General features: G+C 47.2%; 1 protein-coding gene across 2 annotated transcripts; it reads left to right on the top strand.

Annotated features, from left to right (window-relative positions):
• Positions 1-1,785: 1,785 nt before the first annotated feature.
• On the top strand, positions 1,786-11,060 carry PHF7 (PHD finger protein 7). 2 transcript variants are annotated; one of them, XM_068982740.1, is made up of 10 exons: positions 1,786-1,829; positions 2,705-2,757; positions 3,114-3,205; positions 7,604-7,705; positions 8,086-8,210; positions 8,663-8,822; positions 9,351-9,457; positions 9,919-10,035; positions 10,462-10,586; positions 10,837-11,060. In XM_068982740.1, the coding sequence occupies exons 1-10, from the start codon at positions 1,786-1,788 to the stop codon at positions 11,058-11,060; spliced, it is 1,149 nt and encodes a 382-aa protein (XP_068838841.1). The 2 variants fall into 2 exon arrangements, with proteins under 2 accessions (XP_068838841.1, XP_068838842.1); XM_068982741.1 differs by lacking the exon at positions 9,919-10,035.
• Positions 11,061-23,717: the final 12,657 nt, after the last annotated feature.

The raw sequence follows: 23,717 nt of genomic DNA, 5'->3' as shown, positions 1-23,717 counted from the left end.
CCGCGCAGGGCGGCGGCCCGTGAGGTAGCTACCACGGCTTGTGACAACGAATAAAGCTCCGGGACAGCAGCGCCCTCGGCGAGAGCTGGACGGGCGGCCCCAGCCGAGAGCGGCGGCCCGTGTGCTACCGTGAAGATTGACCGGCGGAGGCGACCTCCGGCCCGGCCCCGCACCAGCCGCCCGGCAGGCGCGACATGAGCCTGGTCTGGCATCCGCGGGATGCTCCTTGAGCCCCATCTCCGGCTCTTAACCTCCGGGGGACGGTTGTGGCCACACCTACAGTATTTTCCAATAAATCATTGTTTATTCTTGCAGCGGCGGCGCCGAACACGCTTCTTTAGTTTTAATTTTTTCAACAAGTTTTATCCAGCACTTACCCAGCGAAACAACTTGATAACCGGTTCAAGGGAGCATCCGCTCGGTTAGGAAACCTCGAACTGAGCAGCTTGTGGAAGCCAGCGTTTGCAACGTCCTCCTCACATGCTTTGAAGACCCCTGCGTCTTCCTGTAACTACCAGTGTGCACAGAATCTAACTCAAGGAACGTCTTGGTCCAGCGATGCAAACAACTGAAGTTTTAAGGTTTTATTTCTATTGCTAGTTAATCTGGATTCCCCCAAGAACTTGGAACTGTTCTGTAGCCTGCTAAAGTGAATCCCCTAGTGCATGCCCTTCCCTTTTAGCCTGTCCAAGTGCTTCTGTTAAATAAGCCACCAAATGTCATTATCAATGCAGGTGCAACTCATGGGTTAGAAGAGGTGGAGCCTTAGATTTCTGAACAGCTAGTTGCCTGAGTAGTTACCTTCATACAGTCCCTGAAGATGTTTATGCTCTCCAGCTACATGCTCTGAGGACGTGGGTGCTGGAGTGTGTGTCCCTGTCCCTGGACTGACCTAATTCACTCAACACTCCTAAGAAATGCTCTCCTCTCCCCTGACTTGACACTGCTTCCTTCATAGGAGTGGATTTTATTTTTTTTGTCCCTTCCCATTCAGGGATTTCCCCCCTAACCAATGAAAACTCTGAATTTGTAGTCAGCTGACATTAGTCAGGGAAGGAGTGGCAGGGTGTCTTCTCCACTTTGGGGCCTTTTAATCTTGGCTCAGATCTAGAGGAAGGTTGAGAACAGGCCAGACCTCAGTGACCGTCTGAGCCTGGTGAAAAGAAGTGATAGGACCCAAGGGGTAGTTTGTCAGGGTTATATCTTGTCTCTCTCTAGAGGGAGTTCTTGCTTTAGGCAGCCAGAATCCCACAGGCTCCTTTTCCTAGGAAAGAGCTACCTAACCTAGCTTTTCCTGGGTAGAATTAAGGAGCTTATACCTGGGGGCAAAAGGAGGTATTAGGAGTGCTACGTTGTATAGTAGACATAAAGAACCAGTTAGCTAGTTCAAATAGTATCTCCCAAGTTCTCCCACTGCTGTGGTATATCAGTAACTCTGATCCTATACAGGTGCCCCTCTGTGACCTCTCTGTACCTGTCTCCTCACCTTAAATATAGGGATAAAATGGTACCTATTACCAGGGGTTTTTGCAAGTTAAATGTGAAGTGCCCGGAACAGTTCTGGATACAGTTTAATAATTATTGGCTATTACTGGCATCGATACTGGGTGGGTCCCTTTTTTTCTGTTACATGGATGGGGAGGTAAAGTGCACTGTTGCTTTGACCTCCTGGAACTTAATGTAGATTTAATAGCTGACTTGTTTATGTTTATAGCTGGAAGAGCCTGTATTGTCCTCGTTATAGTAGAGAAGAGTTCAAGATAGAAGAGAGAGAGGCAGCAGCGAATGAAGTCTTTAAAAGAAAAGAAGAAGGAACATCACAGATTGAGGTGGAGCAGGCAACTTAACAGAGTTTGGGAGAAATTGCCCAGTGGCCTGTAGTCTGTGCTTTGTTTCTGTCTCCTTTGCGTGGTCTTGGAGACGGGTTGGTTGGTGTGGAAGCACACACCAGTGGTCCTCTGGAAGCTGCCCAGTAACCTATCTTCCCAGGGATGTCCCTACTGACAAAATCCTGGCTCTGGAGCCCTGCTGCCCGGGTTCATATCCTGGCTCTGCGGCTGCTGCTAAGTCGCTTCAGTCGTGTCCGACTCTGTGCGACCCCGTAGACGGCAGCCCGCCAGGCTCCTCTGTCCCTGGGATTCTCCAGGCAAGAACGCTGGAGTGACCCTGGCTCTAACACTTGCTAACTAGGTGACCTGGGACAAGTTACTCCGTTTCTTTAGGCCTCAGTTCCTCATCTAGAAAATATACAATAATAGCACTCACTTTTTGGAGTATTCTGTCGATCCTTTGAGCTAATACATGTAAAGAGCCAGGAATATTGCCTAGCAATAAGAGATTCTTAATTGATTTTAATATCATTTTATTGGGCTTTGTGAACATAGTACCACCTGAGATTCAGGGTAGGTGACGGTAGAAACAGTAAAAGAATAAAAGGGGGTTTGTCCTTGCATTCATTCAGCCCACACAGGCAATAGAGACACTCGAACAGAAAGATGACTCTGCTCTCACATAATTCAAATAATTCAGTGGGTATGGTGTGTGCTTTCAAAAAATATGAAAAGGGAGAAGAAAACTAATGTCTTAGCCATTAGCTATCTTGGTCCTTCATCAGGTCTGTGGTTTAACATTTTGAGGGAAATGTTACAAAAGGTGTCAATAAAATCCTCAAAGACTACTTGTACTTTTTCCATTTCTTGTGTAGAAAATCTGCCAAGACAAAGAGGGTAACCCAGAGGAAGCGTTCTTCAGGGCCTGGTAAGAAAGAAGTGGTTCTGTTCAGCTGCTGCCTCCCAGCCTCAGCAAAGGCCGCCTGGAGAGGGCAGCAATCTTCTCACTGTCCATTCCTTCCCAGAATCGCTAAGATCCTGAAGAACTGTCACATCCACAGGGCAAGGAACAAGTAAACCCACTTGAGACAAAAGACTATGAAGTGAGCAGTTGCAGCCAGCTCCTTCAGACGAGGCTAAAATCAGATAAAAGCCTAATCGATACCCAATACCACGTCAGCCCAACCTTTTCCTTGTTAAAATGAGCCTCTTCCCAGCACTCTACTCTTCCTTGTGCTTAGATGGTTATGTTCCCAAAATGAATTCCTAACATCCTTTTTGCAGTTTGCCGGCTATGCCTTCGAGAACCTGGGGATCCCGAAAAATTAGGGGAATTTCTCCAGAAGGACAATCTCAGCGTGCATTATTTCTGTCTTGTAAGTATAAGGCCCCCTTTGCCTTGAATGTCCTATGACTTTTTTATATAGTCTGTGCTCCGTTTCTGCACCCAGCCTCAGATGACTTGCCCTGTTGGCTTGTTTTTCTTAATGGCTGTTTTCTTTTAAAATCTGATTTTTAAAAAGTAATATGTGTGCCTGATATAAAATCCTAACATTATAAAGTAGGTACAATATAAAGTCTCTTCCCGTTAATAGTGTTCTCAGTCCTTCTCCCTCTCCCCAGAAGCAAACAGTTCTTGCAGTTATTTTTTTCCTGGTATTCTCTTTTTCTTAAGTATAGTTTGTATGCTATGGAATGCACTCATTTTAAGTATATAGTTTGATGATAAGCTCATATATCATGATACACTCATATATCATGGGGATAAAATGTATGTTTGCATGTAAACACTACTGTAATCAAAATAAATATTTCTATCATGCCAGAAAGTTCCCTCCTACCGTTGCCAGTTAGTTCTCTCAAAGATAATCACTGTTTTGATCAATAGACTACTTTTCTCTACTCTCAAAATTCATATAAATGAAACCATACAATTTGTACTCTTTGGTGTCTTGCTACTTTCATTCAACACAATGTTTTGAAAACTGACCCCTGTTGCATGGTTTGCTAGCTTGTGCCTTTTTATAGTGTAGTAGTCTTCTGTTGTATGAATATATTATAATTTGCTTTTTTATCCACCTGCTGATGAACATTTGAATGTTTCCACTTGGGAGTTTTTATGAATAAAGCTGTTGTGAAAATTCATGTACAAATATTTTTGTGAAAACATGCTTTCACTTCTCTGTGACAAATACCTGGGAGTGGAATTACTAACTATATGTTTACCTTTGTGTGAAGCTGCCAAATCACTTTCCAAAGTGGTTGTACTAGTTTATACTCTCACTAGCAATTTATGAGATTTCTATTTGTCCGGTATTCTTGTCCAAAATTTATATTGTTAGTCTTTTTAATTTTAGCATTCTAGTAGGTACGTTTTGGTATCTCATTGTGGTTTTACTTTACATTTTTCTGGTGACCTAAAATGTTGAGTTTCTTTTTGTGTGCTTATTGGCCGTTTACATATTTTCTTTTGTGAAGTCTCTGTACAAATACTTTGTCCATTTAAAAAGTCTAGTTGTCTGGAGACTTCTCTGAAGTCCATTGCAGGGAGCTTGGGTTCAATCCCTGGTCAGGGAACTAAGATCCGTTATGCCGCACAGGGAGGCAAAAAAAAAGTTGTTTTGTCTTATTGAGTTATAAGAGCTCTTTATACATTCTGGCTACAAATCCCTTTTCTGATATGAGTATTCTCCCAGTCTGTGATTTGCCTTTTTTATTTTTTTTCAAGTGAGTTAGTTTAATTACAGGTGGTACAGAATTCAGGATAGAACAAAGACTTAAGAACACATTTTGGCAGGATTTTGGGCTGGGTTTATGTGAACCTCATAGCTAAGGTAGAAATGACTGAGGAGAATTAAAGTCAAGATAAGTCACTGTATATATATATATATATATATTTTCTTTTTTTGCAAAATTTATTCTTCAGTTTACAATAGATTCCAGGATAACATTGCATTCTAGGTATAGGTGGCAACAGATGTTATGGCAGGTAATCCAGATGTTTAAACACCTGGGATGGAATTAAGGCTCATCATTGCCTCAGGCACAAGGAACACCTTTTTGCCAGGTTTCTTAACTCTCCATGTGGCTGGGGGACCTTTCTTCCCGGCCTGGAGGCCGACATCGCACGTGCCACCCCTTCCCCCTGCTTTACTGATATCTTTTGAAGAACAAAAGTTTTTAATTTTGATGAAGTTTAGTTTATCAGTTTTTCCCTTTTATTGTTAGTGCTTGTTTGTGTCCCAGGAAATCTTTGCCTACCCATTGCATTGCCTCAGAGTCTTGGGTAAAATCTGTTGACCATGTGTCCAGGGATCTGCACGTCCTGTTCCCTGCCGTTGATCTGTGCGTCAGTCCTTCCCAATACCACACTGCTTTGATTATCTTTAAAGCGTCTTGAAATTAGGGATTGTAGATTCTGTAGTCTTTTTCCAAGATTGCTTTGTCAGTCAGTGTCATGTGCTTTCCTTTTCCATATGCATTTTATATTTAGCTTGTCAACTCTTCTTGTTTAAAAAAAGGCTTGTCATGTTAGTGATTGGTATTGCATTGAATTTATAGATCAATTTGGGAAAACTTGACAAGCCATATTGAATCTTCCAGTCTATGGACATGATATATTTCCCCATTAATTTGGGTCTTTAAAAATTTACCTCAGCAATGTTTTTTTTAGTGAAGAAGTCTTGCACATATTTTGTTAAATGTATTTCTACATAGTTTGTGATTTTTATGCTATTATATAATGGTATTTTAAAATTTAATTTTCAAGGTTGCTGGTGTATAGAAATGCAATTTATTTTTATTCTTTGATTTTATATCTGCAATCTTGTTAAATTCACTTATTCAGTAGATTTTATTTTTTTTATTTTTTGTAAATGTCTTTAGGATCTCCTGTGCACACAATTATGGGTGCATAAAAGCAGTTCTACTTCTTGCTTTCCAATCTTTATGTCTTTTAATTCTTCTTCCTTTATTGTAAAGCTGGGACCTTCAGTCCAGTGTTGAATAGAAGTTATTTGAGTGAATATCTTGTCTTGTTCCTAACTTTAGAGGACAGCATCCAGTTTTTCATCATTAAACTATGATGTTAGCTGTAGGCTTTTCACCAGATTAGAGAAGTTCCCTTTTATTTCTAGTTTGTGGAGGGTATTATGAATATGTGCTGAATTTTGTCCAATGTTTTTTCTGTATCTATTGAGATGATTGTGGTTTTTCTCATTTATTTTGTTAAAGTGGTTTGTTACGTTGATTGAATACTTTAACGTTAAACTAATCTTGCATTTCTGGTTCAAGCTCTGCCTGGTCATGGTATATAATCCTTTTTATATGGTGCTGGATTCAGTATTTCGTCTCATTTTTGTATCTATGCTCATGAGAAAGATTAGTCTGTGATTTTTCATTCTTGTAAGTCCTATCGTGTTTTGGTGTCAGGTCTCATTTAATTTCAGTGCATTTTTCCACATATACGTTTTCAACATAAACATACACGGTGCTTTGTATTTTTTTAACCTCATATATTTACAGAGATCTTTCCACTTAGAATATACTGATCTACTTTTTTCCTTTTTAAATAGCTAATTGGTATCCCAAGTACAGGTGTGCCAAAAAGTATTAAACTCCTACTAAAGGACATTTAGATTGTTTTTAATCTTTCACTACTGAATTTTCTATTTATAGAAATTATACAGTTCATTGTAGAAAATATTAATAACACTTAAAAGTATAGATAAAAATCACTCGTGTAGTCCTAAAGCCTTGAGTGAGTGTAAACATAAATATGTTTTAGGCATTATTGGGCTATGATTCAAGTATCCTCAAGTCATCCAACCTTGTAGGCTCACTTTTGCTATATTGTTAAAATAACCTCAGTCCCCATTACGTTACATGTAATTACTGTAAAGTCTAATACCCTTCCTAATATTTTTGGAGGCTTCTTAGGGTGGGGCTCAGGTGTGAAATTCTTCCAAAGTATGTGCATGTTTACGGTTCTTGGGTACATAACAGTTCAGCTTCTTTTTGATTTCCCATTCTAGACTCTGCTTTGGGGGCTTTTCAGAAACAAAAGGTCCTTTAAAGTATGTTTTCAAAGAAAAGCTCAGTTCCTCTCCTTCCTCTATAAGGCAGAATGACTACAGTCAGGTGACTTTAAAGCCTTGTTTGCTTTTCTGTAAAGAATACACTCTGCGAAGAGTGCTGACTCTGTACCAAGGGTCAGCGCAGCATGAGAGGGAGAGTGTGAGTTCTGTGGGCCCGGATGTGAATGCCGCTCGGCTGCCTCCTTGCCGTGTGACCCCAGCGAGGTCACTTAATGCATTGTACCTCAGTGGCCTCTAAGGTGAGGATCGCAGTGGCATCCAGACGACAGGGTTGTGAGCAGAAAATGAGTCGCTGCGTTAGGAGTGTTTCTCCAAAGTGCTCAGCACATAGTCCTCAGTGAATGAAAGACAGCGTAGCACAAAGGTGGATAAAAGCCCGGGCTCTGGAGTTCCGTTGTCCTGATCCAGTCAGATGATCTCTCTAGACTATAAAATGGGGATGATGATAGTACCTACCTCTTAAGGTTGTTGCAAGGATTACATAAGTTAATATTTGAAAAGCACTTGAGAGTCCCCAACGCCTGTGCTATGTGAACCTTTGTTAAATAAATTACCCTGGGAATGCATATGTATCCCACCAAGCTCTGCTTCTTGGCTCTTAGCCTGTCATCCTCCTCACCCCACTGCACTGTCTCACTGATCATCAGTGTTGACAGCTTGGTTCTGCTGCCCTTCTAGATCCTATCTAGCAAGCTGCTTCAGAGGGGCCAGTCCAACAGAGGTTTCCATGGATTCCTACCTGAAGACATCAGAAAGGAGGCAGCCCGGGCCTCTAGGAAGGTCAGAATCCCCTGAAATGGGGGCTGGGGATAGGCCTCTCCTACTACTCCTCTCATCCCTGTTTCTGTTCTTTTCCCTAATTGGTAGTTTCAAAGTCAAAGGATTCTTGAATTTCCCACTAGTCTTTCTCTTTAAGTTCCATCCTTCTCTAGGATACAGTGTCCTAAGTGAGGAGAGGGAGCAACATCCTGAGAAAGCCAAAAAGAATACAGTGCTGCTTGAAGCTCAGCTTTGGCATGCCTTAGAGCTTCTAGGTCCACCGAGGAAGAGGGATGGCTGCTGTTTCAAAGAACTTCCGTTCCACAGAATGCTGTACTACAGAGTGTTTTCCTGTCTGTCTGTCTGGGGGCCCTGAGTACTGCCTGGGATCTCATTTGCAGATCTGCTTTGTGTGCAAGAGAAAGGGAGCTGCCATCAACTGCCAGAAGGACCAATGTGTCAGAAACTTCCATCTTCCTTGTGGCCTAGAAAGGGGTTGCCTTTCACAATTTTTTGGAGAGTACAAGTGAGTGATGAAGGGAGAAAGTTGAGCTGCCCTTTGGTAATTTGTTATTTAGCATCTGATGAAATCAGAGTCCAGTTCTCACGGGCCTATTTTGATTCACCAGAAAATCTGTCCCTCCATTTGATAATGAGAAACAGTGTCTTGACTTGGCGATTTCACAGATTTACTTCTTGCTTCCCATCCCCTCCTTAAATTACAAACAGCTGGGGTTCTCAGACAGCTGCTCAAAACTAAGTGGGGCTTTCAGGAACAGGAGGCTGTGGAGCTTTGCTCAGTGGGAAAGCAGCTGTGAGAAGGCGTGTGGCTGTTCTTCACCCTGCTCCTCCTCCTGCCCATGAGCTTGGAGGTTCCCTGGACACGGGCCAGAGTGGTTGGATGCTGTTCCTCTTCCGGGCAGCTGGAAAACTGCATAATTTACAAACAAAAAACGAAGCCTATTTACTCTGCCACAGATCATTTTGTGGGAAACATCGCCCTACACAGAACATCCGACGCAGGAACGTGGGGGAGGAAAGCTGTATCTTGTGTTGTGAAGAATTATCCCAAATAAGTGTTGAAAACATCCAGAGCCCATGCTGTAGCCAAACTATCTACCACCGGAAGTGCATACAGGTGGGGCTCTCTCTGCACTGGGGACCATCCACAATGCCCCAGCTCTGAGCATCCTGGGAATGCTCAAGCAATCTCAGCATCTGTGCGTTGTGCTGGGAGTCTGTATGCAGAACTGGCTCCAGAGGAAACTTAGCTGGGTCTCTGGGCATCCTGGACCTGTAGTACCGCATTCATTATTTAGACTGGACGAAATCCTCAGGATGGCTGGAGCAAATGAACTACTCCTAGAATGAGTCAAGTAGCTTCACAATCAGCCACGGGTCCTGAGACTGACGGACAGGGAGACATGTATCCACGGTGCCTGACCCCAGCCAGGTCGACCACTGCCAGACCCCATGGCTGAAGATGACACCTGAGGCACTCCTGGGTGCTCTCTTGAGCTTTTGGTCCCTGGTCTGACCCCTGGGTTTGCAGCCCTCACCCCAACCTCTCTTAGCAGTATCCTCTGTGAGATGAGGGTAAGGGTGGAAAGAATGATCAAAGAGACTGTTTTTATAAGCACAAGGTTTTTCTCTGTTTACGTTACAGAAATATGCCCACACATCAGCAAAGCATTTCTTCAAATGTCCGCAGTGCAACAATCGAGACGAGTTTCCTCAAGAAATGCTAAGAATGGGAATTCATATTCCAGACAGGTAGCGGAGACTTGACCGCAGGAATTGAGCCAGGGAGTGGGTTGCCTAGGTTTCTAGAGAGGAGGTGAGTGTAAGGACAGTTCAGAGACTGAGGAAGCAGCAGAAGCACTGATACACAGTGAAAAGGGAAGGGTGGTGGGAGGGCTTTGCGATTGTAAAAAGGAATGGAGCGGGGAGCAAAGGAGGAGTGGTGCGCATGTTTCCAAAAACAGGTGCTCTGGGGGACAGAAATCACTGAGTTCTTGAATTCCAGTGCGGAGCTAAGGAACCCCTGTGTTCCACTCATCTGCCTCAACCCTCTCCCACTGCCAGACCACTTGTGCTGCCTTGTTGAAAGCAGTTGGGCAGCCTGTTGAACTCTTGCTGTACTAGCTTGAGTTCTTGCTAGTTCTTTCTAGGTGAACAAAGGTTTTACCAACCGACTGTACGTCCCTTACTCACTGTTTCTTCTCCCACTGCAGAGATGCTGCCTGGGAACTCGAGCCAGGGGCTTTCTCAGAGTTGTATCAGCGCTATCAGCATTGTGACGCCCCCATCTGTCTGTATGAACGAGGCAGAGACAGCTCTGAGGAAGAAGGGTAGGGAAAAGTTCTTGGCTAGAAAGATCTCTCATCAGGGGTGATCTGAGGCCCTGGCACAGTTTCCAGGCACAAGAAATTTACCTTTGTCTGCAGATCTCAGGGCAAACAGAGCTGCTAAGTCCCATCCCTGAGCATCTCAGGACTCACTCATGCACAAGTGAACAGGTCTCCCTGCTGGGTCTGCTCTCCTTGTGCCCCACGGAGAGACGCTCAGGGCCCCTTCCTTCCCAGTCTACCTTGTGTGTGGCTGTGCCTGACCACAGGCCCCGGGATCAGCACTCAGCCACCCCTCCGTCTTGAGTGAAATGTGTAGTGAAAGAGCCCTAGGAAGGCCTCAGCAAGGGCCTGAGCTGCAGCGAACATCCCGAGAGAGGTTCTCAGTGTCCCGTTTGTCCCACCACCCTCCCTTGGCTCTTCCTGTAGGAAGTGGCGCATCATTCTGTGCGCTACATGCGGATCCCATGGAACCCACAGGAACTGCTCCTCTCTCAGATCCAACTGTAAGAAATGGGAGTGCACGGAGTGTGCGCCTGCTGCCAGAGCCATAGGTGGGACTGGAGGGATGGTCTGGTCTTGGTGAGAGTGGTGAGGGTGGGCTGGGACTTGTGGTAGCGGTGGAGGTGGGTGGTCAGGGGGACTCACGGTGCCTGGTAAAGGAGGAGGGTGTGCTATCAGGTGGGGACTTGCACTTGGTACTTCAATTTGGGAAGAAAAGTGGCTAGGGAGGGGCATAAAGACCTGTGCCTGGGAGCGAAACAGAGGGTCGAGTTGGCCTCTCCCAACTTTCTTTCACCACAGAGTGCACACTTGAAGACTCAGGTGACATCCCCTGTTGCAGCAGCACCTGCCTCTCCAGGGGACATTTCTACAGAGACACCAGGCAGGAAGAGAATCCGGGCCCTTCTTGGACCAGTTGGCCAGGATCTTCCTTATTAGAAAACCCAGAGTCCTCTGGTCCCAGGAGCCATTCCTGGGAATCGAAGGGTGTCACAATCTCTAAGAGCTGCAAAAAATCCGAGTAACATTTTCTGAGTAGTTTCTGCCAAGCACTTTTGGGTACAGAGCTGTGCTCCTCCATCCGGTTTGGAGGAGGGAGCACTTGGGGATTGGGAGACAAGGAAGGGGGCCAACAGAGAGTCTCTTAACCAAGGAAAGAGAAGTCCTAGGGGAACGCTAGTTCAGAGCAGTCCTGATGCTAATCACGGAATGAGATTGTAGTTTTGAGAGCACCTCTGCTGTCCTGTCTGATCCCCAGAGGGCCTTTTATACTCTTTTTTTCTTCCACCAAGACTCTTCCACCTTGATCTAGTTCTCCTATACTTCTTTCTTCACCTGCGTTTGTTATTATGCAAATAAAGGTTTTCTCTCCATTGGTGTCTCCTTATACATTCACTCTGGAATTTATCTAGCACCCTAAGGGATCTACAAAATTCAGTAAATTAAATGGAGAGCTTTCAACTCAGACCTGTTGCTTTGGAGGGAAATATTTTACAGGTAAATGGACTTTACAGGGACAGAGATTTCGTCATTGTGCAAATAAACACACAAGATCTCATCAGGAAGGAGAGCAGCAAAGGAGTCCACCCTGGACTGAGAATAGGCCACCACTGCAAAGCTTGGGGCCCTGGACTCAGACAGGCCAGGGACAGACCTGCCCCTATGGGGCAGAAGGGCCTCCCCTCACTCCAGGCGGCTTGGTCATCAGCATACCTCCCAGCAAGAGTGAAGACACAGCTCCACTCAAACCCTCCTACCTGGTGGCTTGAGTATTTCCAGCCCAGGTAAGGGGGCTTAGGCAAGGCAGCTAGGATAGAAATTTGGCAGAAGGTCCTGAGAGAAACAGGACATTTGTTTGTTGTTAATGCTTTTGTGGGTTTTGGATTAGTGGGGGAAACTCTGGACCATTGCCAGATATTGAGTTGGCCGGGTTTCACCAAGGTGAAACTCTTTTTGAACCAAGGTGCTGCTGCTGGTAAGTCACTTCAGTCGTGTCCAACTCTGTGACCCCATAGACAGCAGCCCACCAGGCTCCCCCGTCCCTGGGATTCTCCAGGCATGAACACTGGAGTGGGTTGCCATTTCCTTCTCCAATATGTGAAAGTGAAGTCGCTCAGTCATGTCCGACTCTAAGCAACCCCATGGACTGCAGCCTACCAGGCTCCTCCATCCATGGGATTTTCCAGGCGAGAGTACTGGAGTGGGGCTGGTTCAAATGTTGCTGACCCCTGAAGACTTACACCTGAATGTGTACAGTGATTCAGGTTTGACCAGATTCACTTGGAATCCCGAAGGGGCAGTTGGGGACAAAGTAAATACTTTTAAAAAGTCAAAACATACTAAAAGGACTATAGTGAAAATTACTTTCTGGACTCATCCTTCCCTACTCCCAGTAGTATTCCCTAAAGACAACTACTTTCCACTTTTTAGCCATTTCTTAATATATTAATCGTAAGCCAATTTTTACTTCCTATATGTTCCATAAAGACCTAGCACCTTTAAAACCTTCCCATTTTCATTCCCTCCGTCTTTTATAATTACATCACAATTTCTGTTAAATTAACCTTCAGTATTTACATTACTGTGGCTATGTAATTGCTGTTTACTACTGAGTCAAGTGGTATACTATGTTTATTTTTCCTCTCCTGTACATTTTTTTTCCTTAAAACTTTTTTTTTTTTTTTTTTTTTGCTATTTCACTCAGTTCAGTTCAGTCACTCAGTCGTGTCTGACTCTTTGTGACCACAGGCATCGCAGCACTCCAGGCCTCTCTCCATCACCAACTCCCGGAGTTCACCCAAACTCATGTGCACCGAGTCGGTGATGCCATCCAGCCATCTCATCCTCTGTCGTCCCCTTCTCCTCCTGCCCCCAGTCCCTCCCAGCATCAGAGTCTTTTCCAGTGAGTCAGCTCTTCGCATGCTATTTACGCATAGCTAATTCTTCCCATATATTCCACGTGATCAATTGCCTGCAATTACAGTTTTCCTCGTAGGCTGAGCATCAGATGGCTCTGCACTTCTTTTCTGGAAGACCTGCCTCCTAGAGCCTGCTCCTTCTGCGCTTGCTGCTCATTGGGCCTTCTCACAGCTCCCCCATGACGTTGCCTTTTTTCATTTTCTCTTCTGCAAATTAGGGGACTCAGTGCTGTGCTTCCTAATCTGGACATCCAAGGACACTTTGTCAGCGCTCTACAAGTGACAAGAGAGTTTTCAAGTTATATTTTAAACAGTATTTTACCTATCCTAAAGATTCAACTCTTGCAGCAATAATTCACAACTGAAAGCTACTTCCAAAATTAAGACATTAGTTTCTCACAGAGCTTATATATTTGGAGTCACCAGGCATATTCTCAGACATCTGGGGTAATATCTTTTCCTTTAAAAACAAGAGTCCATTTCTATACTACTCAAGGGTGAGAAATACCACTGTAACTGAAAATAATGGCCCTCTATCAGCACCCTCTAAACTGCTGCTGCAGTGGGTGGCAGGTGGAGCTCACAGTGGGAGTGGGGAGGTGGGGTGTGTTTTGTCACCCAGACATTCAGTTGCCCGATTTCTGTGTGCAGTTGGTGCCTATCAGAACAGTGCACGTGTGTGCACACACCCTTATTAACTTTATCATAGTGTGTATACCCTTACTCTTCGTTGATGTTAATAGCTAGCCCCATTTTTGTGGGCTAGAGAGTCCAGCTTTGACATGTCCTCTTCATCTGGGCCTAATCAGCCATTCTCAAATAACTTGGCTTTTTCCTTAAACTTTTAACTTGGGATAGTTTTCAAAGATTTAAAGAAATATTGTGAAGATACTGCAGAGTCCCCACATACCCCAAGCCCAGTTTCCCCCATTAATGTCTTGCAGCAATACGGTACATTTGTGACAATTAATGAACCAATACTGATACATTCAGTTCAGTTCAGTCGCTCAGTCGTGTCTGACTCTTTGCGACCCCATGAATCGCAGCACGCCGGGCCTCCCCGTCCATCACCAACTCCTGGAGTTCACTCAGATTCACGTCCATCGAGTCAGTGATCCCATCCAGCCATCTCATCCTCTGTCGTCCCCTTCTCCTCCTGCCCCCAATCCCTCCCAGCATCAAAGTCTTCACATGAGGTGGCCAAAGTACTGGAGTTTCAGCTTTAGCATCATTCCTTCCAAAGAAATCCCAGGGCTGATCTCCTTCAGAATGGACTGGTTGGATCTCCTTGCGGTCCAAGGGACTCTCAAGAGTCTACTCCAACACCACAGTTCAAAAGCATCAATTCTTCTGCGCTCAGCCTTCTTCACAGTCCAACTCTCACATCCATACATGACTACTGGAAAAACCAGAGCCTTGACTAGACAGACCTTAGTCGGCAAAGTGATGTCTCTGCTTTTGAATATGCTGTCTAGGTTGGTCATAACTTTTCTTCCAAGGAGTAAGTGTCTTTTAATTTCATGGCTGCAGTCACCATCCGCAGTGATTTTGGAGCCCCCCAAAATAAAGTCTGACACTGTTTCCACTGTTTCCCCATCTATTTCCCATGAAGTGATGGGACCGGATGCCATGATCTTTGTTTTCTGAATGTTGAGCTTTAAGCCAACTTTTCCCCTCTCCTCTTTCACTTTCATCAAGAGGCTTTTTAGTTCCTCTTCACTTTCTGCCATAAGGGTGGTGTCATCTGCATATCTGAGGTTATTGATATTTCTCCTGGTAGTCTTGGTTCCAGCTTGTGCTTCTTCCAGGCTAGCATTTCTCACAATGTACTCTGCATAGAAGTTAAATAAGCAGGGTGACAATATACAGCCTTGACGTACTCCTTTTCCTATTTGGAACCAGTGTGTTGTTCCATGCCCAGTTCTAACTGTTGCTTCCGGACCTGCATATAGATTTCTCAAGAGGCAGGTCAGGTGGTCTGGTATTCCCATCTCTCCCAGAACTTTCCACAGTTTATTGTGATCCACATAGTCAAAGGCTTTGGCATGGTCAATAAAGCAGAAATAGATGTTTTTCTGGAACTTTCTTGGTTTTTCCATGATCCAGCGGATGTTGATCTCTGATTCCTCTGCCTTTTCTAAAACCAGCTTGAACATCTGGAAGTTCACGGTTCACATATTGCTGAAGCCTGGCTTGGAGAATTTTGAGCATTACTTTACTAGCATGTGAGATGAGTGCAATTGTGCGGTAGTTTCAGCATTCTTTGGCATTGCCTTTCTTTTGGGTTGGAATGAAAACTGACCTTTTCCAGTCCTGTGGTCACTGCTGAGTTTTCCACGTTTGCTGGCATATTGAGTGCAACACTTTCACAGCATCATCTTTCAGGATTTGAAATAGCTCAACTGGAATTCCATCACCTCCACTAGCTTTGTTTGTATTGATGCTTTCTAAGGCCCACTTGACTTCACATTCCTGGATGTCTGGCTCTAGATGAGTGATCACACCATCATGATCTATTAACCAAATAAAGCTCATATTTTATTCAGATTTCCTTAGTTTTTACCTAATGTCTTTTTTCTATTCTAGCCACCCATCCAGGATACCACATTGCATTGAGTTATCCTGAGTCCTTAGGCTCCTCTTGGCTCTAACAAAATGCTCCTGGTTTTTGATGGCCTTGACGGTTCTGAGGAGTGTGGCCAGGTGTTTTGTTGAGGGCCCCTCAATTTGGATTTGTCTGATGTTTTCCTTATGATTAGGGCTTCCCCGATGGCTCAGCGGTAAAGAATCTGCCTGCAATGCAGGAGACGCAGGGTATGTGGGTTCTATCCCTGGACTAGGAAGATCCCCTGGAGTAGGAAGTGGCAACCTGCTACAGTATTCTTGACAGAAAAATCCCATGGACAGAGGAGTCTGGCAGGCTACAGTCCAAAGGGTTTCAAAGAGTCAGACACAGCTGAGTGACTGGGGCACACACACACACTCGTGGGTTTGAGGGAGGAAGACCACACAGGTAAGGTGCCATTTTTATCCCATCAAATTGAAGCTATGTATGATCGGCATAACTTAGCCTTCTTGATGTTCATCTTGGTCAGCTGGCCAAATTAGTGTTTGTCAAGTTTTTCCAGAAAGAGAAAGGTTACTCCCTTTTCCCCCTTCATACAGTGTACATTTTGGAGAGAAGCCACTCTGTGCAGCCCACAATTAATGACTGGGGATTTATGTCCCTTCCCTCTTTAAGGACTGAGTAGCTGCATATATTGTTTGGATTCTTTCTGCTTGGGAGATTTACCTGTCCTCTCCCACTTACTTACTGACTCAACCATTTATATCAGTGTGGACTCATGGATACATATATAATACTTTGGGTGATAATCCAGTTCTACTTATTCTCCTGGTTTTACTTATTCAGGCTGTTCTAGCTTTGGCCACTGGGACTCCTGTGTCCCTTTCACATACTGCCATTATTGTGTTCCCTTTTGGTTTGGTTTGGTTTTGAGCACTTCTTTACTTTTTAGCCCTACGAGATAGCCCGGACTCACCTGCATTATTTATCTGCTTCGGGCTGGGCTGGGTCTTTGTTGTGGCCTAGAGGCTACCTCTAGCTGAGGCAAGCGGGGGCCACCCTGTTGTCGCGGTGCACGGCCTTCTGGATGTGGTGGCTTCTCCTGTTGTGGAGCACGGCCTCTCGGCGCTCGAGGCGCAGTAGCTGTGGCGTATCGGCTTAGTTGTCCCACAGCGTGTGGGGTCCTCCTGGACCGGGGATTATACCCACGTCCCCTGCATTGGTGGGGGGATTCTTAACCACTGGACCACCAGGGAAGTCCCTCGTCTTGAGTATTTTAAATACTTGTTTCCATAAATAGTGTCTCCGTGAGAATTACTGTTTTATAACTTAGGACCTAGAACAAATAGTTCCCTTGGGGAGAATAGGAATAGACATCAAATAAAATTTCCCCGGGCACCTGCTCCCCTTGCTCTAATTCTTAGCTTGGTGGGAACCATGAACGAGGGCCAGAAACTTCAGAATCTCCTGATGTTTCCTTTTCTGCTCAACCACCCTCTTTCTTGTCAATTTGAATTTTTTACACGTTTGCCTTCCTCTCCATCCCGCGGCCAATGCTCAGCCCAGAACCTTGTGCCTCACAGGACGCCAGCAAAAGCCTTCTCTGCATCGTTTCCTGCGTCCACTTGCTTTGCTGACATATCTATCCTTTTCCCTTCTGGCAATTGCCGTAAAACATCCGCTAGCTCTTCCTTACTCAGGATGGCCCCCACTGAGATGGACGCCTAGGGTCTTTCATGGGCACTCTGCCGTGGCTACCCTGGCATAATGGGCCCTGAGCTCGGGGCTTAGAGTCTAGAGAGCCATAACCTCTATCGTTAGCCTGGTGAATCCAGTGTAAGGGCCGCTTCTCCATGCCTAGGCGCTCCCCCTGAGCTCTGCTTGTACCCCTTTGGTAGCCTGTGCTGTTCTCCATCTGGTCCCATAATTGTCTCTCCCTCTAGCTTGGAAGTCCCTGATAGGAAGGGACCTGTCTATCTTATTAACCTTTCTCCCCCTCATGGTGTCTGGCTTGGGACCCCACATTCAGAGTCAGTTTGATGTCACCCGGATTATTGGATGTGCTCAAATCCTGCATTTATAAGCCTGTTGTTTTACTGTCAAACACCAGAGGGCACTGTGAGCACGTTGAGGAAGAAGAGTCTAACCCTTTACACATGGAAGGTTGAGAAAGGCTTAGGGAAGCGTCCTTCTATTTTAGGGTTGCACAGGACTTACTGCTATCCAGGTGTCCTGAACACATCCATTCAAGTTTACTCGTGAGCTGTGCCCGTTACATTCAGAGATTAGGATAGGCATGGCAGTGATTCTAAGTTACTAATGACACTTAGCATCATAGGTCAGGTCTTTAGATAGGACTGCCTTCCAGATCTCTCGAGACCCAAAGTGATCTTCCTGACCGCAGCTGCCCTCCTCTTACCCCTAAAAATGGGATCTCCCAATTCCAAGGGGATTGAGTAATATGGTTCTTTTCCTCTTCTGCCCTACCCTCCTGCTGCGTGCACACACACACACACACACACACACACACACACACACACACTCTCTGACATCAGGGTCTTTGGTCCGTGGTTCAAAGGCTCTGACTTCCTGTGGACAGAGCAGAAGGTTGTTATGAGAAACAGCACCCCCATTGGCTCTGATCCCAGGGACATAGCATCAGCCCCCTGTGTGCTCCCAGACTCCCTGGAGGTGAGTTTTAGCATCACAGGGTCCCAGATGTGAGAAGGCTCCCTTACAGACCAAGCCAGGGAGCCCCATTGCAGAGGGGGTGGCTATTTGCGAGGATCTCATGCCTTGTACATTTTTTCCAAAACGAAGAATGGCAATTGCAGGCCATAAACCAAAGAGTTGATGTTTTTCAGAAAATAATCTCACTTTTCTCTGGCAAACCACCTCCAGCCCCCTGACATCCCTGAGTCTGAGGCCTCAGTAGAGGGAGTGAAGCCCAGGAGCTCCTCCCCCTGGTCTTGGGTGTAAACTCATTCCTGGAGCCTGCCCTGAAGTGCACCTCTGATAAACAGGAAGGCGTGTGCGCCATCAGTGTCCGTCCCTCACAGAGCATCTGAGACCTGTCTGGGCCATCAAAGCCATCCCCAGCCCCCAGGAGCATTCTGGAGGGGACTCTAGCCTCACCAGAAACAATTCCCCATTGTGTCCCCCTACTTGGAAATGGTAGATTTGTAAACAGGCCCTTACGTTTAGGCAGATCCTGCTCTGGCTTTGTGCTAACGTGTTGTTTTTTCTTCCCTGAACAATGTCCTTTCCAGTAGGGCCAGCCGTTCACACCATTGTCTGAGACCCTTGGACTACAGGAAACAGCACCAGATTCTTATCAGCTGCGGGGGCAGGCAGAGTGAACAGATGAGGTCATGCCCATAAAGCAAGCTGCTGGTCTGCCACATCATTCTTCCATACCTTTATCTGGGAGAACGGAGCCCCTGTTGTCTCCCAAACTGGGAAATCTGGGCTTTAAGTCTCTAATACTGTCTCCTCCATTTGATGGCAGACACTTGGACTCTGCTCTGGGCCCCTTGATTCACTTTGGAATCCTCTCCTGCCTACAGCTGTCCCCTTGCCCTGGTCTTCCTTCTCTGCCCAGTGGGATGTTCTTGGCAGTGAAATATGCCCTTGGGATGGGTTAGGTGCACTCCAGTCATCTTCCTCTGTAGGGGACAAGAATTAAGACTGGCCTCCTGAGCCGTCCTCATAGCAGAGTTCCTGAGTACAAGCTACTAGTTGACTGCTGGAGGCCTAGTGTGAGCATGAGGGTGGGCATCCTTTGCGAGGCCTCCCTGGAGACTGCAGCATTTCCCATCCTCAGTGGAAAATGAATTTTTTTTTTAAATAGGCTACATTGAGGAACCAGAAGTTTCCTTAATGAAAATCCAGCGGGAAAAGTGAAAGGCTCCATTAGGACACGGCCTCTAAGGAAGGGGGGGCCAGGAGTGGTACCCACACAAAGACTGGCTGGGGCTGAGCAGTGGGAAGTGGGCACGGGGCCACTTTCTTCATCTCCTGTGCACCAGGAGGGTGGGTGAGTCCGGAAGAGAAGCCAGGGTGGAGGCCTAACAATCCTTGAGCTCCTTATCAGGTATTATATCCAAACCTAGCCCCACCCATTCATTCTCTCTGCACACCAGGGCCAATTTTGTAATCTCAGATATCCCCCGGGGATTTGATCTTGCTGCGTATTGAACTTTCTCCTTGCCAGAGCCCTTTCAGGCTGGGACTTGAGTGAGGTTGGGGTAGATCCTTAACTGGGGTGAAAACTGGTCTATTCCTGAGCAGCTGTCTGCTACTTGTAAGGAGATGTGGCTGCTGGGAGCCACCTCAGTTTGCTGGACTGCAGAGCCCTGTGAGACCCACCTCACTCCGGCTGCACCCCGGGTCCTTGCCAGCCCACAGAGAGGAAAACCCGGCAGGAGTCAGTCCTGCCTCCTGGCCTGCTGCCTGCCCGCTTCTGCAGTCAGGGGATTCTAGGGGTGTCTGAGACCTGACCCCAGCTTAGCAAAGAAGCCATTTGAGAAAGTGAAAAGGGCTGTCTTCCTCCCTCATCCTGCCCCCACTCTGCCCCTTACCCTTGCTTAGAAGCTAGTCTTGTGGACTACAGGACAGCCACAAGCTTGCAGTGAACCCTCCGCAGAGGACCATGGCAGACACAAGAGGAGCAGGAATTGGGCTGGGGAGGCAGGCTGGGTGTGACAGGACAGGAGCCAGAGGCAGGCCAGAGTCCAGGTCCCAGGAACAGCAGACCGGCAGCTTGGCGGCCATGGGGTGTCAGGTCCTGCTGTGGCGCTGGCCATGGGAAACCCAGATGCGTCTATTCCATCTGGGAAGTCAGCGCCTCCACAGCTTACAGGCTTAGAAGGCAGAGATTAATTAATTAATCTCACATGTAAAGGGAGGGAATTAATCTAACCAGCATTTCCCCCAAAATATGCTCTTCAAAACATTAGAGACATGAAATGGCAGCTGCTCCATGCGGAAAAAAAGCCCACATGCTTTGGAAGATCATACAGTGCAGAGTAGGCATGCATGTTAATGAGGAACCATCGCGGGGTCCTCAGGAGCTTCACAGGGAAGCAAGCTGGCAGTGCACAGCTCTGCGGGGCTAAAGGGACAGAAATCCCGTGTTTATCTGACTGTTGGCAAGGATCTCATGAGACAGATGTTCAAAGGACACCATTTTGGACGTCATTTGACTAACCCCTTTCTCGAAGCCCCTTTCCAGCTCTAGACCTGTTTGAGAAATCATGAAACAGGCCCAAAGACCAGGGGAAGTATAAGACAGGAAAAATCTGGGAGCAGAAGATAGAGTAAAATCCCTGCAGCAGGAAATAGGGCTCCAGATAGGGGGTGGTGGGGTGGGGGGTTGAGTCCAAGCCCAGGGGGTCTTCAGGGAATGAATGGTGGTGATGTCGGAGCAGAGACACCACGCATCCCAGGGGAGAGGGGGGCTCCCTCCCTATTCACACACCCACCCAGCCCAGCAGTCCACACGGTGCTCTGATGAGGCTTCTCAGATGGCGGTGGCGGCCTGGGGAAGGGCAACAGGGTTTTACTTTCTGTGAGGCCTGGGTGCTTGTGCACAGGCCAGGGGGCAAAAGCAGGGGTCCTGCTCCAGGGCTGGGGTTGCAAGATGGGACTAATGACTGATGACTGTTTAGCCTACTAGTCCATAGCATGGGTTGAAAGGCCCATCCAAGCAAGAGCCTGAGCTCTGTGGGGACTTGGGGTGATGTCCTCCCCATTTCTAAAGCAACCCTGCCTTTTCCTACCTCCCTCTGGCACCAGTGGAGTCTGCTTTTGGGGCAGGGGCATGATGTCGGGGGGGGGAGTGGGGCTGGGGGAGAGGTGCCTCCTGAAGCCTGCACCGTAGGTCAGACTCAGGGGGTCCCCCTCCTCTCCCAAAGCTGCAGCTCCCACAGCACAGCCTGCCCCCCACCCCCAACCCCGGCCACCAGCAAGAGCACAGTGGCCTTAATATACGTTGGTATGTGGCTGCTGAAGACAGGCACCAGGCCAAATGTTGCTGTCACAAAGTCAAGTGTTATTGTGAAAAAGGAGCAGGCTGCCTACGTGCCAGCTGCCCTTTGCCAGCATTTTTTTTTTCCTGGCTCAACATCTTCCTGAAGTTCCAAGAAGTCTCAGAAGCCCATGGGATGGGATTTTCCTAATTTAATAAGCAATCTCAGCTTCATAGGCAAAGCCCTCTGACTTCTTCCTTCCTCTGATACCCGTCTCCTTGCCTTTTAGAAAAAACCACCCAGGGTGTTTTCTCCCTTCTGGAATGGACAGGAAAGGCTCCTCATTTACAACTCACATGAATGGCATCAGTCAATTTAGTACAGAAATACACAGACACAATAATGATATAATGACGTGATATAAATATTAGCTTCATCCCTTTCCCTGTAGATTGTGTGGAAAACCCCTGCACTCTCCTCACCAGCGCTCAGGGGCGGTGACGATATAAAGAACAATGGTAATTATGAGAAGTGTGCTTTGAAGACAGAGAAACCACGAGGCCCATCCCGACAGATGAATACAAAAATAGAATTCACACACAGAGGCATTTCCAGGAGTGAATAACGCAAGGTACCACGGGGGTGAGGGCGGTGGTGGAGATCAGTAGAAGCTGTCCATATTTTCCAAGTCCAGGTGTTCCTGGTCAGGACTTTAAACTCTTCCCTCCATTTCCCAGAGTAACTTCCCCAGGGGACCCAGCCTAGTTGCCACTGAAAACACGTGGGATACAGGGGCAGAGCTGCTGGCAGCTCTGACATCCATGCCTGGGGCTCTTCCATAGCCGCTGTCTTCCCTTCCCCTCTTCTCCAGCCCCCGCCCCACGGTGCTCCTCCTCGGCTTTTACCTGCTGACATCCCAGCCACAGCTGCCCCTGGCTGCAGGCTTCCCAGAGTGCTGTCAGGTTAGCCTCAGGACACATCTGGCTCACTCTCCACATGAAGAGGGGAAGGGGCCTGTTTCAGATCCCTGAGGTGGCAGGAACCGGGAGGTGGGGAGTGGACGTGGGGCTCAGATGCAATCCAAGGCAGACACAGTCTGGGTTTGAGTTCAGGGAGGCAGGAAGCCCTGTCTTTTTATCTGTTTTTTTTTTTCCCACTTCCTTCATCTTGTCTTTTAATGGAGGGAATCTTGAACCTGAGGCTCTTGTCCCCCTCCTGTCCATTCTGTGCGTCACTGACTTGCTCATATGCAGGCTGGGAACAACTTTTCATTTAGCCCTCCTCCTCCTCCATGCTCCCCAGCCCACGAAACACATTACTGCTGATGGCAAAAACACCTCCCCACACACCCAGACAGAACGCGTCCTGGCCGCCTGAGCCGGCAGCACCCCCCAAGAACCAGCAGGCCTTAGCAGCTTCCCCCTGCGATTTTCTCCCGTAAAAGAAAAATATAGGCTTCATAAATGAACCACCATGACAAACCCTTATTTAGCAGAAACCAAAGATCCCAGGGCGGGAAACCCTCTGGCTGCTGGGCTGATTGATGCCTTCTTGGGGCCTTGAGAATTCCTGCTCCTGGGTCCCGTAGCCGGTCCTAGGGTCTCCTGGCCTCGCCCCACCTCAGCCCTCTGTGGCCCCCTAGGCAGAGCACTGCCTTCTGTCCTCACCACACAGCTTGCTCACACAGCTGCCACGTCCCCACCCTCCCAGGCTGTGCACAAGCTTGCGTTGCCCTGGGAAAGACAGCCCACTCCTCGAAATACCCCACCTCCCCTCTCCCTATCGCCTAGTCCACAAAGATGAGGGACAGCTTCGCCTAGAATTCACCCTCTCCCTGCCCGTCAACATGGAGACCCTGATGGTGGGGAGAGGCAATCCCATCAGGAGGGGGTGGGCATCCCAGGAAACATGCCTGGCAGCAACGGGACCAGGGGCAGAGAAGTTAGGCTGGGAGGTTCAGGGAGCTCTAGCAGTCTGTGCTTCTGTGATTTTGAGACAGAGAAGAGGGGGTGGGCGGTGGCAGGCAACCACCAAGACATCAGGGCACAAAGTGGGAGGGGGTTCTTTCTGTTCCACCTTCCCAGCGCCTCCACTTTCCCTCCCCACCTCAGTCAGGGTAGGTCTTCTTAGCCAGTGGTAGCTGAGGGGCGACTTCCACCCTCCTCGTCTGCCTGAGGGCCCCCTGCCCAGACACCACCTCAGCTGCACCCACACACCCACTCTAAGGGT

This window comes from Capricornis sumatraensis, chromosome 10, assembly GCF_032405125.1.
Source record: "Capricornis sumatraensis isolate serow.1 chromosome 10, serow.2, whole genome shotgun sequence".
NCBI classification, from domain to species: domain Eukaryota; kingdom Metazoa; phylum Chordata; class Mammalia; order Artiodactyla; family Bovidae; genus Capricornis; species Capricornis sumatraensis.
The sequence above is the reverse complement of the archived record's forward strand: the minus strand, read 5'-3'. Positions and strand labels throughout refer to the sequence as shown.

Bases quoted from the DNA above. Each gene is read 5' to 3' on its own strand.
- PHF7 (XM_068982740.1), top strand. From the start codon at position 1,786: ATGAAGTCTTTAAAAGAAAAGAAGAAGGAACATCACAGATTGAG. The intron at 7,706-8,085 runs GTCAGAATCCCC...TCTCATTTGCAG, and splicing joins CAGCCCGGGCCTCTAGGAAG to ATCTGCTTTGTGTGCAAGAG. The intron at 10,587-10,836 runs GTGGGACTGGAG...CTTTCACCACAG, and splicing joins GCCTGCTGCCAGAGCCATAG to AGTGCACACTTGAAGACTCA.